The sequence below is a fragment of the Centruroides vittatus genome, unplaced genomic scaffold, assembly GCF_030686945.1.
Source record: "Centruroides vittatus isolate TY-2023 unplaced genomic scaffold, ASM3068694v2 contig_971, whole genome shotgun sequence".
Classification (NCBI taxonomy): domain Eukaryota; kingdom Metazoa; phylum Arthropoda; class Arachnida; order Scorpiones; family Buthidae; genus Centruroides; species Centruroides vittatus.
Genome location: NW_027122644.1, coordinates 1,941,441 through 1,958,553, shown reverse-complemented (window position 1 = coordinate 1,958,553; position 17,113 = coordinate 1,941,441). Strand labels below are relative to the sequence as shown.

Here is a 17,113-nt window from a genome sequence, read left to right as displayed (position 1 = left end):
TTCTATTTTTTATTTATTTCTGTATTTGTTTTGTGCAAAATAAAGAAATAATTTAACAATGATTATTATTTTTTAAAAAATTTTGTTAGGCTTAACATCGATGAAAATTCAACGCAAAGTAGGTTAATAGTGATATTGAAAATAAAGTCATTTTAATTTTCTATTTCTATAAAACACTTAATTTTTATCATTGTTAAGAAACTTTCTGGAAGATACTGTTTTTTCTTGATTCTGGCATGACCTGATTTTCAAGATGCCAAAACCCAAACAACTATCGGATTACATTGGGCTACTTTTCCACAATTATGTTCTTCCAGAATATTCTAAAGTACAATGGGTGATCGGTTAACGAACATAATCTGTTCCAAGACTTTGTTTGCTATCCGAATTGTTTGTTAACCGATTATCGATTTACCATAGGTTTTAATGGGAATTTGATTAATTCGTTCAGGAGACCCCAAAAAATAAAAAAATATATACTTTCTTACTACATTTATTTATAGGTAATAATAAAAATACATATATACACAGTCTTGCATTTTTATTAGTCATGTTTTTTTGTTTGTGGGGTGGGGGTTAAAGAATCTATCTAATGACGATTGCTTTTCTCTCTTCAGGATTTTCAGAAGTAATTAATAGCATTGTAATTGTAGAGATCCCCAAGTCTGTTAACCTCAACTTAGTTTGTATGCCATTTTAAGACAGTTGATCTGACATCCCCCACTTCTACAAAAGATCTTTAATTAATAGCAGATATCAGTATTAATCCTCATTTTCAGAAGAAAACATATCTCACCGAGTTTCTTGGTGTTCTTCATTCAAGAGTTCTTAGCATTCTTCTGTCGTCAGATCCATTTAAGGTTCCATTATGAGCTCTTCAATGTTCTTTATTTCTCAGATGTGATTTTTGTTACTCCTTTAGCTGCTTGAGTCTTCTTGATTATACTGTATCTTTCTTAGATAAGATTGAACTGCACCCTACTGTAATTTGTTCAAGCCATACTGTCCAGCAACATCAGACATCTTCTGCTCACTTTCTACCTTTGCTATTATACTCTCACCTTTTGAAAATAAAAACTGACGCAAAACTTAACGAGTGCCCGCCCAACAGTCTCACGAATACTATAAAAGAATTGTTTCTGTCAGAAAGATAAAAGGCTGGAATTACAAGGGAGTATTTCAAAGTTCGGGGAATACTATCCAATCAGTATATATTGGATTGAGCGTCGATGTTAACGTCTCCCGTGCTCCATAAAGTTTCGAATTTTTGCCCGAAGATAAGGGAAGATCAATCAGTATTCATTATTTTATGTTGCTTCTTCTTATGTTTGTTCTGTGAGGTGTTCATTATCCGAACATGTGTTGTCCGATCATAAAAATCTTCCACGAAAGTATTCATTATCCGATTTGTTTATTAACTGATCACCCACTATATTAAATTTAATAAGAGATGGCACCTAACACCTCCCTTTAGTGACAAAATATTTAAAAATTAAAGATAATCAAGGAAAAGAAGCCCAATGTAATCCAATAGTTGTTTTGGTTCCAATAGTCTCAAAACTTGATATATGTATATATATCTTAAACAGTTAGCTTGCAAATGTAATGCACATCATATATCAAAAAGTTAATGTATTTAAACAGTAATAAATGCATTTTTTAAAAAACATTTTATTTTCATATTTACAGTGCTTTGTGATGTCCATATTTCTGAATGTATTCATTTATGACTTCATTATCAGATATAGAAGATCTGTGGACCAATACAAAATCACAATCAAAACTACTACATGATCAACATTTTAGCAGTGAGATTTCATATTAGTAGATACAAGCATGAAATTTACCAGATATGTAGTATCACACTGAAATATCTGTAAATTATTATGACTTCATTATCAGATATAGAAGATCTGTGGACCAATACAAAATCACAATCAAAACTACTACATGATCAACATTTTAGCAGTGAGATTTCATATTAGTAGATACAAGCATGAAATTTACCAGATATGTAGTATCACACTGAAATATCTGTAAACATGTTCTTCAGCATAGTGGATAATTCTGCTTAAATGCAGCTATACAGGAGATTCTTTTGCTGTAGTTCAAAAGACCATTTTAAAACCAAATTTGAAATAATAGGAGGGATGGGTACCAACATTGTAATACATTGAAATTGCTGAGCAGAGTGAAGACAAATGACACAAACAAGGCTGCATTAAGTCAACTTTGTGCCTGATTCAATGTGCACGTGAATTCTAATGCAAACCCGAATTTTTGATTCCAGAAAAGTTCAAAAAATGGTGTGCATTAGAATCAAGAAAATATAGTAAATTTTTTGAAAACTTTAATATTTTGAGGAACCATTAAAATTAAAGCCAAACATGCTCTATCCTAGAGATTGCAATACTGGTAAATCAGTTAAAAATGCATCAATAAATTGCCAGTAAAAAATATAAAAATTACTGGTACAATTTGATTAAAAAAAAAAAAAAAAAAAGATAGACATGTAATAAATTTTGGAAGCCAAATATTTATATACATTTACATATAAATATATTTTTAATAGAAATATCAAATGTCTCTAATGTGTGTCTTGATGTGAACTACTTTTACCATTTAAATAATTTATCTTTTAAATTATTAATTTATTTTACAGTTCTTTCAATTTTTAAAATACCACATTACACTATGCTGGACAGTTTGGCAATTACTTTCTTTACTTTTAATGAGTAGAGCACAATAATGATTTTAATTGACAAAATGGAGCACTGGCAATTTTTAATCAGAACATGCCCTATTACTCAGGCAATGAAACTGTTGCTTTTCAGAATAGAACAAAGGAAATTGAATTGGATATGACACAGGTGATTGTTTAGTTGCTGACTCACAGATAAGTCAACAAATAAGCAATCAATACTGTACTAATTTTTGTAATTGGAGTCAAAAATTACTGGTAATTTACTAATAAAACAGTAATGTTTCAAAAATCTACCTATTTTACTGGTAGTAAAAAGATGTCAGTAAATTTGTAACCCCTTCTCACATCTGCTCTATGACTGTAAAGAAAAATTTTAAATCATTACATTTCAATCTACCTATCTACTGTAATTTTTTTCTTGAAGATTTTAAAAATACAAGTTTCACGTAATAACAAATAATACTTAACATAATCTGCAATAATATAAATTTTAATATGTAATGATACTATTGTATATATCCCAAATGTATATTACATGTATACCTCGAGTTACGTCGCTCTCGAGTTACGTCGTTTGTCAAAAAAGTATATGGAAAAATAAAAATCAAGTTTAAGTCAGTTTATTTGACTTTAAATCCGTCCGCCACAAACACTGAAGTTGTAATATCACTAGAAAAGCGTTAAAAGCATATAAAATCATATTAAAATATGTACATTTACAGTAAATGTTAATATAATCATCATAAATCCTAGAGAACAAAACATGAAAACATCTGTGTTTCTGTGTTGTCGTCTGATTTAGCGGTCTTTAAGTGCTCATTATTGGCATTTCCTCCATTATTGGTGTATAGTTACGACTTACGTCGTAACTACACAAGTAAATTCGACTTATGTTGCCTCTCCTGGAACCAATTACCGACGTAAGACGAGGTATACCTGTACATAATTTTTTATCTCAACAATTTTAAAATATTTTGGAGTTCGTTAATACTGTAACATCCAATTTCAAAGGTTAGGTTAGGTCCAAAGAAATATATTTTTCTATTTCATATCCATGAATGATATATTTTCTTTGTTTTATCTACAATTTTAGTGTTCTGTATTATTAAACTGTTTATTTTTGCACTTTGTACATTTTATTAATTTTATATTAATGATAATACATATTATTTATAGGATATTTTAGATGCAGTTGTAAATCTCCAGTTTACAAGAATAGAACACATTTGGCAGACATTTTGGCAAATGAATGATTATAAAGAAAGGTAAAAATATTGTAATTATAACAGATTCCTGATTTTTCACAATTGAAAAAATAATACTATGATATTATTTTTAAATTATGAAGTTTTTGCACATTGGAAAATATAATAGATTAAGTGGGACTTCAATCATTTAAAAGTTTTCTCCTTTCTTAATAAGTAAAGGTCTATTTCACTTTTCAGCTGTAATATATTTGAATTATATATACTTATTTTGACAAAAAATTACACAGCAAGATAACTTGTCTAATTACTGCAAAACCCAGCTTGTATATAAATGATTACAGTTTGGTGGCATTATCTGATATGCAATTGGACCACAAGTGCCTTAAAACTGCTACCCCAGTATACATGTTATTTGGAGGTCTGAATGTCAAACATGCCTATGCAACACAGTCAAAAACATTACGGAATTTGTGAAAGGGTGAATTATTAGGCTGAGGAAAGTAGGATGACCTGAACTGTTTACTGTCTGGGCTATTCTGCTATGTGAGAAGTTGTCGAATGATGTTTGGTGACATCACAGTTGACTCAACTCACTATTGTAAGTTGAAGTTGAACATCAAACTAGATTGCAAATCACTCTGTGACAGGGACAGTTACAACTTTATAAAGTTGCTGATTCCAGGCTAAACAAATTCTGCATTTATTTAGCCAATAGGAAAGCCTGATACAAACTGAAGGAGTTGCAAATTGAGTTGTTTAGTAATGGGAATGCAGCTCAAACTAACAATTAATTTTATGGATGAACATAAAAATATATCTTATTTACAACAAAAAATAAGGAAAATTATGGGAGGATTTCAATATTTTACTGATTGCTGATGACAATGATCCTCTATTTATCTGTGGTTTTAAAGATAGTTATTATTTAAAACAAATATAGCCTAAATAATGTAATCAGCAGTTTTAATGACAAATTAGTTTATTATAGGATAATTAGTACAATTTTTTATATTAAGTCTATAGTTTATTAAATTTAGTTACAGTATATACTTGTGTGTGTGTGTGCCTGTGCCTGTGTTGTAGATCAATAAAACTATAGCTCATTGGAACATAATATTGCTAGTTAAAATTACACTAATGTCTCTTACATTTGTACATTAATATACAGCATAGAATTTTAAATATTTCAACATTCACATAGTTTTTTCTCAATTCACTATTAAATCATAAAAAAACCTTGTAATGTGCAATTAAATCTTTGGTAAGCATACTTAAAAAGTTATATTAAAAATGTGTGTTCATATCAAATAAAAATATAACATGTCTATCAATAGTCTACAACCGAATGATTTAATTTATGAAACTTTTTCATAGACATGAAATGATTTCAAAGGTAATGATGAAAAAGAAATCATCTGGAAAGACTGGTGGTTACGTTTGTGAGTGGCCATGCAAGTTGTTCTCACTATGTAGTGAGGAGATGAGAAGAGTCAAATAATGGATGATCATGTGGCACTCAGAAAGTCACTTCTCACACTGCAGACTTAGCTACAGTGAGAAGTTCTAGAGAGATGACAACATACCTATCCCATCAGGCATCACGAGTCATATCTTGCAAGTAGATCTCACACAGCAGACTAGAGCTCCTGATCTGACTACAGTGTGGTACTAGAGACAGTGGATATGTGAGATCACATATACACAATGTATGAGGCATCAAAAGCCTGCCCAGACTGTCAGGAGAGATGATTGTCTGATGTGAAACAAGCATGGACAGTTGTAATAAGTATCTTTGTGCATCCAGAGACAGATGGAAGCCTTGATACAGAACTTGTTTCTTCTTGTACAATTGGCAGAGGCAAAGGCAAGCTTGCATGCAAATCAATCATTACATGTTCTATCATTAATACTCCACTATCTTGCACTCTTCATTTATAGTGGTACTATGACAAAGAAGCATGGACTGTTATGGATTAGTAGTAGTACAGACTAGCACCTTTAGTGATGAATTCCAGTTTTGTTTAGTAATGAATAACCACCAACTTAGAGAGTAGAGGACCACTGGCGAGTGCTTCAATACTGTCCCTGCTGCTGCACATGATAGTCTGGGGGAGCCATCTCATATGACAGCAGGACAGCCCTAGTAATGGTTCAAGGAATATTGATAGCATGGTGGCATATTGAAGAAATCCTACACCCTCATATATTGCCTGTTGTGGCTGAGCTGCAACCTGCAATATACATCTAGAGATTAGGTTGCCACCCTCCTTGGCAAACAGTCCCCAGATTTTTCACCCATTGAATATTTGTAGGAGTTGAGATATCAGTTTGAGGGATCTGAAACTGCAATTGCAACATCTGTTGGTAAATGTGTCACAGGATGTTTCTATGCCTCTAACTAAAATTTTTATATATTACATAATAAATTCTTAGTAAACAATCTAAAATCTATAATTTCAATATTTCATTAGAGTTTTTTATTCTGTTTTTGATTCCAATCCACTACTTTAAAATTTTTTAAATTTTACTTTTATATACTTTTGAGATTTAGAAATTATAATACTTTAACATGACAATGGAGCAATTTGAACGATGACTGATTCTGGAATAACAGATTTTGAGTTTTTGAAATTAAATTAACCTACTAAGTATTTTGAACTATCCTACGACAGGCAGAGTGACACATCAGCTGGAGTATTACTGAGAATTAGTTGAAATGCTGAAGGACTGCTGCATTGATATTGCCTGCATTGAAGAAACAAAATGGAGGGGAGCAAAAGTCCAAGAGATCAGTGAAGGGTACCAGCTTTACTACAATGGTGAAAACAGTATTCAGAATGGCACTGGGATCATGATCAGTGAGAAATATCAGAATAACGTCTAATATTTGGTACACCTCAACTGACTCGTGGCCATCAAAACTGAGTCTGGCACAACCACTCTCCAGGTTGTTATATACTGTGCCTTGTGGCTGAAAAGGACAAATTCTGGGAGAGAATGGATGCTTACCTACAAACCATCAGCTTTGAAGAACACCTGATATTGGGAGGTGACCTCAATGATCCAACATGATCATTGAGGCTATCAACAGAAATGGCTACAACCAGCACCATGGAGGAAATGGATTCGGCATTTGTAATGATGATGGAAACTATATCTCAGACTGTGCTGAAGCACAGGAATTTGTAGTGAGCAAATCATTTTCAAGAAAAGACCAACCCACCTCATCACCAATGCAAATGGTGGTCACACTATCCAAATCAACTATTACATTATATTTATAGAAGAATATTTCATTGTTTCTTCAGAAAGCTGTTTAATCAATAAATTTATGAAAAATAATTATTTTAGTATATTTTAACAAATAAAAGCATTTTTTAAAATATTTTTTGAGATTGGGGGTAGCACCCCACCATATATTTCATTATGTGTACGTATAAATCACTGTTATAAAAGTGTTTAAAAACATGATGATAATTTATTTTAGTAGTTTCCATTCTAGACTAAGAATATACTATATTAGAAATTATTTGAGTAAAATTACTTTTCAAATACAAGAATTTAACAATAGTTTGCTCTAATTTTAATTATTATTTTATAACTAGCACATTAATTGGTTATTATCTTAGCATTTATATACAGAAATAACAGAAATAATGAAAACATACATAAAAATAGAGGAAAACATAATATTTTAAATTACAAAAATTTTATAAAAACTAGAATAATTTATAACTTTTCAGTACTCACTGAGAGGCATTGTGCTGTGGCACAGTTGTTGCAGCTTTCTGCTCTAAAATATGATTATTTTATTCTAAGAAGAGGAAAAACATTTATGCTGGGCATTTAAATATGATAAATACTTATTGATTCAAAAGGAACAATGATTTGCCTATAACATGTCTATTGCCACTGATGTTTGTGACAGAAGGAATTCTGACAAGCATGAAACTTTTACACTTTTGCAGCCCTATTTCACAGAATATGCGATTGAGGCCTGTTATTTTATGGATTCCTTCTCTCTCTCCAAAACCATTTGATCAAGTAACTATTTAATCGAATAGTTTGGCTTTGAGGAAGTATTTAGTCTGAATATTGACTTAAAAATGTTTAGTATTTTGTCAAATACAATAGATTCCCAATTTTCCAAAGTAATGTGGACTGATGCTAATCTTGGACATACATTGTAATTTTTGATCTGAAATGGCCATGTAAAACATTTGTGGTAGCATTCTTAAGCCTCTTTTTATACCTTAGTAAACATAATTGTATATTAGAACATTTTTTACATAGATAATATACCAGTATACATAAAATAGTTTTAAGAATAAAAATTTGTATTATTGTAGTTATATTTTAATATGATTTATTTATCTCACGTTGAATAAATGTTATCATTTTGAAGTTTTTTTTAATGGAATATGATATAAGAATACTAGTGTATTCACTTATGGGTTTGATTTGGATAATTAGAATTCTACTGTACTTACCTTGTGGCTGAACATACCTGAATACAGAATAATGCCAAATATTCAGTCCAACAATTATATATATACAGGTATATATATATATATATGATACGATCCAAAAGTTCGGGGAATGCAGTAATCTATGGCAACAAAAGCATGTATTTGAAGTTACAGTGTATGAAATGTATTCTACCAAACCACCTATACGTGTTCAGGTTAATTTCACCCATGTCATGTGATTAAATCGCGAGCGCTGCTGTTTTTTCCGGAGATAGTTACCTTTGTTCCACGACGTAATCAAAGTGGAGTTTCAAGAACAACCTCCAACATTTCGACTTTACCGTGATTTTTCACTGTAGAATCACCGTACACCTTTCTTAGAAATTTTAAAATCTCCATAGGTGTTTTACCTAAACGCTGACAAAATTTAATGTTGGAGGTTGTTCTTGAAACTCCACTTTGATTACGTCGTGGAACAAAGGTAACTATCTCCGGAAAAAACAGCAGCGCTTGCGGTTTAATCACATGACATGGGTGAAATTAACCTGAACACGTAGAGGTGGTTTGGTAGAATCCATTTCATACGCTGTAACTTCAAATACATGCTTTTGTTGTCATAGATTACTGCATTCCCCAAACTTTTGGATCGTACCACGTATATGTGAGAAGCAGGGGGAAGTGGTGATCTCTCTTGCCCTCTTTGCTTGTGTCAAGATGTTTAGGCCTGCTCATGTTGTCACTGGATGGCTTTTATTAGCAGTTTGACCTAAGATCGGAAGATCTTAAGTCAGATTCTTTTTTCTGACACCAGTTACGAAATAACACGTCTTAACTCACGGTTCTATCTAGATGTCTGAAGGTGAAGTCATGGATACATCAATAGGGTAGTCTGATCCCTGAATAATTCTAGTCTTAGGCAATTTAACAAATAATAACAGTCTTAATCTTCCAAAACCGTGTTTTCTTAATTTATTCTTGGATTCACAAACACAAGTAATGTTACCATTTCAACACTTGGCAGTATTCCATCTAACTAAATAAAGATGGAATACCACCAAGTGTTGAAATGGTAACACAACTTGTGTTTGTGAATCCAAAAATAATAACAGTTTAATGAGCTAAATACAACAATGGTTACACTAGAACTACAGCACTAAGTCTATATACAAGCACAATTAGCATCTTTGTCCGATAATACATCTAAGCGATACACTATGTCAAATATCTAACTACTGATACACTAATTGACCGAGAGAGAGTTTACATCAATCTTCACTACCTTGTGTTGAGCATACCAATGTCTTCTCATTTAGTGTGTCAGCTGCAGCATAGTAGTTGGGGAATTCTCTGGAGATTCTTCTCAAAGGAGACTGAAAGAGTGGCAAGACAAGAGGAATGACCAACAGCCTTGGTCGGTCTTTGGGAGGAGTGTCTCCCCCAAATCTCCGTCCCTTTTATTTTGTAAACCCCCTCCAATTGGGAGTGTTAAACTTTCTCATGAGACAGAAAACTAATACTGCTTCACATCTGCAGCTGTGTCCTCTACATTTGGGGTATAATTTCTCAACAGGAAGACAATATGTAAACAGGAAGGGTGTTCTTTCCTTTTGTCACTGACTATCTCATGAGAATGTAAACTCACTTGCTCCATTCTTTCCCATGTATTAATTTAACTAAAATATTGTTTCATGTCCAGATTCTTACATATTATATTCAGTACATTATCATCAAGAACTTCTTTTAAATATATTGTAATTCTGTAGTATATTAAGTTATGTAATGATATACTTTATATTGATAATTTGTAGAAAAAATGTATGATAAAAGATTATGAATTATAAAAATATTACATTGACAAATTCATATAAATATTATCATTTTCATTATATATAGTATATTTTGTATCTTACATCGATTATTTCAACTCACTTTTTCTGAATTAATATTTCTCAGATTAATTTTGTCAAATGTTAACTTGCATATAATTTACACAATTTTATTTTTAAAACAGATTTCTCATATTTAAAATTAATAAATTGAATTATCCTTGTCGATAAATCATTTAAACTAAAAATATTTATTAAAAATTCATAACAGTAGTAATTATTTTACTTATAATAAATTTTAATTGTTTATCACAGGTCCTTTGGATTAGATAAGAATAAATTATATATTCTATGTAAAGAAGAGCTCATTATATCATTTATACGTCAAACAGATTATTTATTTTATCAAAACTTAGTAGATGTATTAATTCCAAATGTATTGCGTCCAGTTCCAGGTAAAAAAATTTTCTTAATATATGAAATTTGTGTAATTTGTCTATTAATATGTAAATTTTCATAGGCATTTTAACACAATCAATACGAAATTTTGCAAAAAATGTTGAAGTATGGTTAACAACTGCTCTAGCTGATTGTCCAGAAGAAATTGTAAAAATTAAGGTAAAACTCAGTTTATTACAGTTTGTAATATATTTGACATATAGAATTAGATATTTAAATGAGGATATAAGAATAAGGTGTAAATCGTTTACTTATAAAATTATCTAATAGATTTTCAAATTTCACACATTTATAAATGACTACATAACTTCAGGATCAAGAGTTTGGTTATTCCCAAAAATAATCACTACTTCTTTTATTGGTAGGGTATTTGGACATAATGATGACAAATACTGTTTTGAATATAGTACTAATCAAATATCTGAAATGACTGCATCAGTTATGTGGTATTGCAATTGCTGTTCATTTGTATCATGCAACAACATGATCAAATATCACCATATTTGCCTTCTAAGTATGTGAAAATTGGCTTCAATCATAACATTGATATGTTATGAGTGAAGCCAATTTTGTGTTCTCAAGACTATGGGTACGTCCGTTAAGTCGAACGAGTTAAACGCGTTAGTAACGAATCATTCGAAAAGTAGTAGTCTCGCTCAGTGTGCATGCTCCGCGGTGATGACGTATCGAACGAAACCCTAACGAAGCTCACGAAGGAAAGAGTTAGTTTACTTCGTTAAGAAAATGGCGCCCAACGATATCGATGTTTCTAGACTACTCAAGTGTTTAAATTGTGAATTAAAAAGTGAAATGATTGAAATAACTGTCCATCCGAAGCAACCTAAGAAAAATATTTTGGATAAGGCTGCACTAGCAACATTCATATCTTCGATTTTAGAAACAGCCATTTAGTTATAACGAATCGTTCGAAAAGTGTAACGAAACAAGAATAACGATGACGTCATTCTCGTTTAACTCGTTTGACTTAACGAACGTACCCTATATCTCACAATTCAATAATATAAGCATCTAAGTAAACACTTTTTTTACACATCTGACACTAATTTTTATTATTTACTAAATCAATAAAAAATAATAATTTGTGAAATCCAAAAACTTTGAAGTTGAAAAATAGATTATTTATGAGAACTGAATTTTTAAAACATACAGTTAATAAAATTAAATCTGTTGTTCAAGCCTTTCTATTAAAATACATTATTCTGTGCATATATATAATTTTCCATAATTAAATTTACTAGGTTGGTGCAGTATGTGCTTTTTCTCAAATTTTAAGAAGATATACTTCTTTGAACCATTTGGCTCAGGCAGCAAGAGCAGTATTACAAAATTCTTCACAGATACACCAAATGATGACAGATCTAAATAGAGTTGATTTTCATAATGTGCAGGTAAAATTGTATTTGTTTGTTAATAATATAAAAATACAAGAGAACTTAAATAACTTTAAAATTTAGAGAGATGATTTTAATTACAAATACAGGATCATTATAATTTATGGCCATTTCAAACTGGAACTTTAAAGGAACAAAGTTCCTTTAAAGTTCTACTGGACTGAATGTTATCAAACTTGGTAATAGTGTTACAGGACGTCATGGGATTTTATTTTCCCTCAAAAAGAAAAAAAAAACGAGTTTGAAAACTCACCACCGACAGAGTATGGTGCTGTATGCAATATTGTTAAACAAAATGAGACATGACGATCGGTTGAAAATGTTTTTAATCATTTCTAAAATGTCTACCATTTTTTGAAAGAAAGTTGAATTTCTCCTGATATGCTAAGAGTTACTGTTGAGAACACAGTAATGCGATTTAACTTGCTTTTAGAAAATGGCGGATGCCACATTGAACATGCTTTGTAACACGTTTTAGAAATGATTAAAAACATTTTCAACCGATGTCTACATGTCTTATTTTGTTTAACAATATTGCATACAGCACCATACTCTATTGGTGGTGAGTTTTTGCACTGTTTTTTTTTTTTTTTAAGGGAAAATAAAATCCCATGACATCCTGTCCAGTAGTTTTCCTTTTATGGCCATTTCAAAGAGGAACTTTAATTATAATGACTCTGTATATTTATTAACTTATAAATTGTAAGCAGTTGTATACTTGCATATATTTTCAACTAAATTTAGTATAATTAACACATTCAAACTTCAAATTAGGCTTGTTTATGGAATAACCAATTCACAGGAATTTTATTTATATATAATTTTTAAATTTAGGAACAAGCTTCTTGGATCTGTCAGTGTAATGAAGATATAATTGAGTGGATTCAACAAGATTTTAAAAATACTCTTCAACAACAAAATTCTTTAGAACAATGGGCTGGATGGCTAGAAAATGTAGTAAATGTAGTACTCCAACCATATGAAAACAAATCTGACTTTTCTAAAGCTGCACGCCAATTTCTTTTAAAGTGGTCATTTTACAGGTATGTTCAATGTATACATTATACATGATGTCTGCAAAGAATGATATTAAAGCATATTTGATGAAGATTTTTTTTTTATTTCAACCAGAAAGTAAATTTTTAAATATTAATTTAACAAATATTAAAAAAATATCCTTTATGTGCTTTTCAGCCATAAAATATCACTATACTGGTTCAAAACGTTCATAAAAATTCATGTTTTTTTATATAAATGAAATGAATGCATAAAAGTAAAATATTTTGAGTAGTAACTCATGCTAAATTCAAATCTACAACGAAATCTGCATTAAAAAAAGCATGTCATCTGTGCTGTCATTTCATTTTGAATTTAGTTTTGTACAAAATCTGAGATTTTTTTCAAGTGCTTTGCTGAGTCATACAATATTCCTTCAGTCAGATAATTTTTTGAGCCAAAGTAGAGAACAATAAAAAGGCTTGAGGCTGGCAAAATCAGTCAGAGGAAGCACATGGCTAAATTTCAATCATAATGCACCTCCAACTCCCTTCTTGTGAGATAATTCATATGAAAGATATAAACAAAGTTGTACAACAAATCAAAATTAACACAAAGCATATATTATCTACTTCACTAAAGGTCTTGCAGAGAAGACTGTAGAATGTGTGTTCAGCTGCTCCTCTCTTTGAGTATTTTAACCAGAAGAAAAAGTTTTATACTAATTTTGACATTCTCTATGACTTTACAACTGTACTGCTATCTTTAATAGGAGCTGAGACAGAATTTTGCTCCACAAGAAGGTATGTCAAGGGTGCATATTATTCAACTACACTATCAAATAGTCCATTACCAATTTCTAATTCTCATGCACTTGGCTATATCTTTCTGTTATGTTTTTGTCTACATCCTTTATATGGATTATATGTAAATAGTTCATTGCTGGTTTGCCAGAAGTGGTAAAGTCTCTCTAAAAGATGATAATATTGATAGTTTGATAGTTCAGTCTTTTTCTGAGTGCATATTTAGTTTTAACAGCAGGAATTGATATATTAATGTAGTTTAGAAATGTAATAAGACGAGAATAATTGGATCAAGAAGTGTTTTCTAATGAGTAATAAAAGAAAACAATTAAAAGACTGGTCTAGAAAAAGTTGGTATCAGTAAATTGTAAGTAAAATAAATTTTATTTATTTATTTTACTTACAATTGGAAAAGTCTGAGTAAGACAAAAGGTTTCCACCCCCATATAACAATAAAATAAAAAACTAATAATACATTAGAACACACATTATGAAGATTTGCAAATATTTTTAAAATGAGTAAAAGTATATTTTTGCAATTTGTCATATTTTCAGAAATATGATTAAAAAAAAAGATCTTTGAGAAATGGACAATCTAAAAAAAAGGAGTAAAAATACATGAAGGGTTACAAAGGTTACATTGTGGAGCCAATCAGACTGGCTTTTATATATTAAATATTTTAACAGTTTTATACAATCGAAATATTTTATTTGTTCTGTAAAAGAAAGCCCTAGTCTGGACCTGGCAACGTTCAGATGATAGACTATGCCATCTGCCTATTGTTAATTTAAAATCAAATATATTTTGTCTAATTCATCTCAAGAAACTAACCTAAATAGGAAAGAGTGGAAGAGAAGAATATGAAATGTCTTGATTAACCTGTATTCTAGAAATGAGCTGAAAAATAATTGTTGTTGCTGGCACTGTAAATCAAATATTTATGTTCACTTTGCAAAATTGTTCTTGAAATTCAAATTTTTTTTACAGAAAAATTTATGATAGAATTTATATCTATTGTTATAATAACTACTAAGTTTCATTAAAGACACCTGTCAAATCTAATGCATATTAACAGATTTACCATGAACTTTACTATTCCTAATCAAAGCTATTTAGGAACAAAATCTGGAATAATTTTTTTTTTTCTAAAAAATTTAAATTCATCAAAAAATTATTTTAAATTTTCTATTAGTTATTTTTACCTTATTTATTTAATTTTTCAAAACTTTAAGAAATTACTTTAGCATTATCTACCATGGAAGGAATATTTGATAATGAAAACTATAATAAATGGCTAATTTCATTTATTTTACACCTCTTTATAATATGTCTACATGCTTGAATTAGAAATTGGAATGATAACAAAGATAAATTACATCTAAATCACAAACACAAGTGGAAATGAACATACTATTTCTCTAAAACGCTCTGAAAGATATGGGTGCTTTAGTGTGAAAGAAAACTGAAATTCTATTGCAAGTATAGTGCAACAGGGCTGAAAATATGAAATTGATGATTTTATCTAGGTATTAAAAATAATCATTTATATAATGCAATCAATTTTCTGCATTAGTATTCTGATATGTTAGTATCAATGTAATTGCAAAAATCATATATTTTTTCATCTTAGTGTTGTTTAAATTAAATAAATATATACAAAAATGTCAAATGCTTGATTTTCTGGTTCTCTGTTGCTTTGCTACTGATATATCAGAATGCTGTTTCACTGCACTATTCGAAAAATCATTTATTTATTAAATATGCATTCTCTTTCTTTAGTTCAATGATCATACGAGACTTAACATTGCGCAGTGCTGCAAGTTTTGGATCATTTCATCTAATTAGACTGCTATTTGATGAATACATGTTTTATCTAATTGAGCATAAAGTTGCAAAAATCACAGGTGAAACATCAGTTGCAGTCATGGGCGAGGTACGTATAATTGTTTAATAAGGAAACCTTCCATCAGTTTTTTTCCTATAAATATATTCATGTAAATATTTCAGTTAATAGGATTGACTTTAGCACCATTTAACAATTTTCAAAAAAATGCTAATTTAATAGAAAAAAGTAAATATCCTAATGGTGTGGACGAACTGGAAATGACAAAACTATGTAAAGAAAAGTCTCCAGCTTCTACATGTGATTCGAGTGGAATGAAACAAGTGTTGAACCAGTCCATATTGGCACATCTTTTAAATCATTCACAAGAAATTTCAAGTAAAAAAGTAAAAATAGAATAATATATTTTTCACAAACAAATTTAAAGAGAAAATAGAATCATTAAATCAAATATCTTTGTAATAAAATTATTATAGTGTTTTTACACAATTTCATTAATAACTTTGTTTTAAATTTAAAACAAAATCAGTTTTAAAAACACTTTAAAACCCATGGGCATCTGTTTAAATAATTTTAATATACATCTTATGCTCAGGGACAGCTATTTCTAAAATAAGCATGGGAAAAAGCATCTTATATCAAATTTAATTTGGTTTTTGTATATAATCAAAAAATCAATGTAATTCTATTATCTTAAGATATGTATTTTTAATTAAGAATTTATGTATATGGTTTTTATGTATACAAAATAATATATATTTTAAAAAACAGTGTATTGTGAAATTTATAAACCAATCTTTGCATTTCTTGCATCAAATCTTGTTTAAATTTTTACATTAATTTTTATTAAAATCCTATTTAATTCAGAATTTTTTAAGGGTGTGTTTGCACAATAACCTAATGTAAACTTGTCAAGAAATGTTACTTGTTGCTATAACAGTTATAGTACCAAATAAGGTGAAATTTCAAGAAAATAACAAAGAATATATATATACGTTGAACCGTTCTTAACATACAGCGCACACAAACTGCATTTATTAAGCTTCAGTTAAATTATACAGATATTAAGTAATGAATTATAATATCTTTCATATTTAAAAATTTATAAAATATTATATACTCTTTATATTAATAATATTGAATACAACACAGAATATTTTTTAATGTCGGTATGTTTTTAAAGAAATGATGCCAAAAATAGTTAATATATAAATTTTTTGTCATGCTAGTGTATTTGATACATATCATTGTCTGATGAATATTAAATAAAGTGCTAACTGTTAAGATGTAATTTTTTCAATTATGTTCTTGTTGCCATGAAAAATAAAATGCCAAGTTTATTGACAAAGAACGTTATAGTCATGTTGATTTCCAATAGTGTTAGTTTAATAA

The 17,113-nt window shown here is 29.8% G+C and overlaps 1 protein-coding gene across 8 annotated transcripts in view; it reads left to right on the top strand.

Annotated features, from left to right (window-relative positions):
- LOC136985541 (transcription factor RFX3-like) overlaps positions 1–17,072 on the top strand; it is a 78,777-nt gene extending 61,705 nt beyond the window's left edge. For 7 of the 8 annotated variants that reach the window (XM_067282843.1, XM_067282841.1, XM_067282842.1 and 4 more), the window contains 7 exons: positions 3,881–3,969; positions 10,523–10,662; positions 10,728–10,825; positions 11,926–12,075; positions 12,913–13,121; positions 15,658–15,811; positions 15,886–17,072. In XM_067282843.1, the coding sequence (XP_067138944.1) occupies positions 3,881–3,969; positions 10,523–10,662; positions 10,728–10,825; positions 11,926–12,075; positions 12,913–13,121; positions 15,658–15,811; positions 15,886–16,122 (1,077 nt within the window). In that variant the 3' untranslated portion in view covers positions 16,123–17,072. The remainder of the gene's footprint in view (positions 1–3,880; positions 3,970–10,522; positions 10,663–10,727; positions 10,826–11,925; positions 12,076–12,912; positions 13,122–15,657; positions 15,812–15,885) is intronic. The other variant, XM_067282844.1, reaches the window with a different exon arrangement.
- The last annotated feature ends 41 nt before the right edge of the window (positions 17,073–17,113 follow it).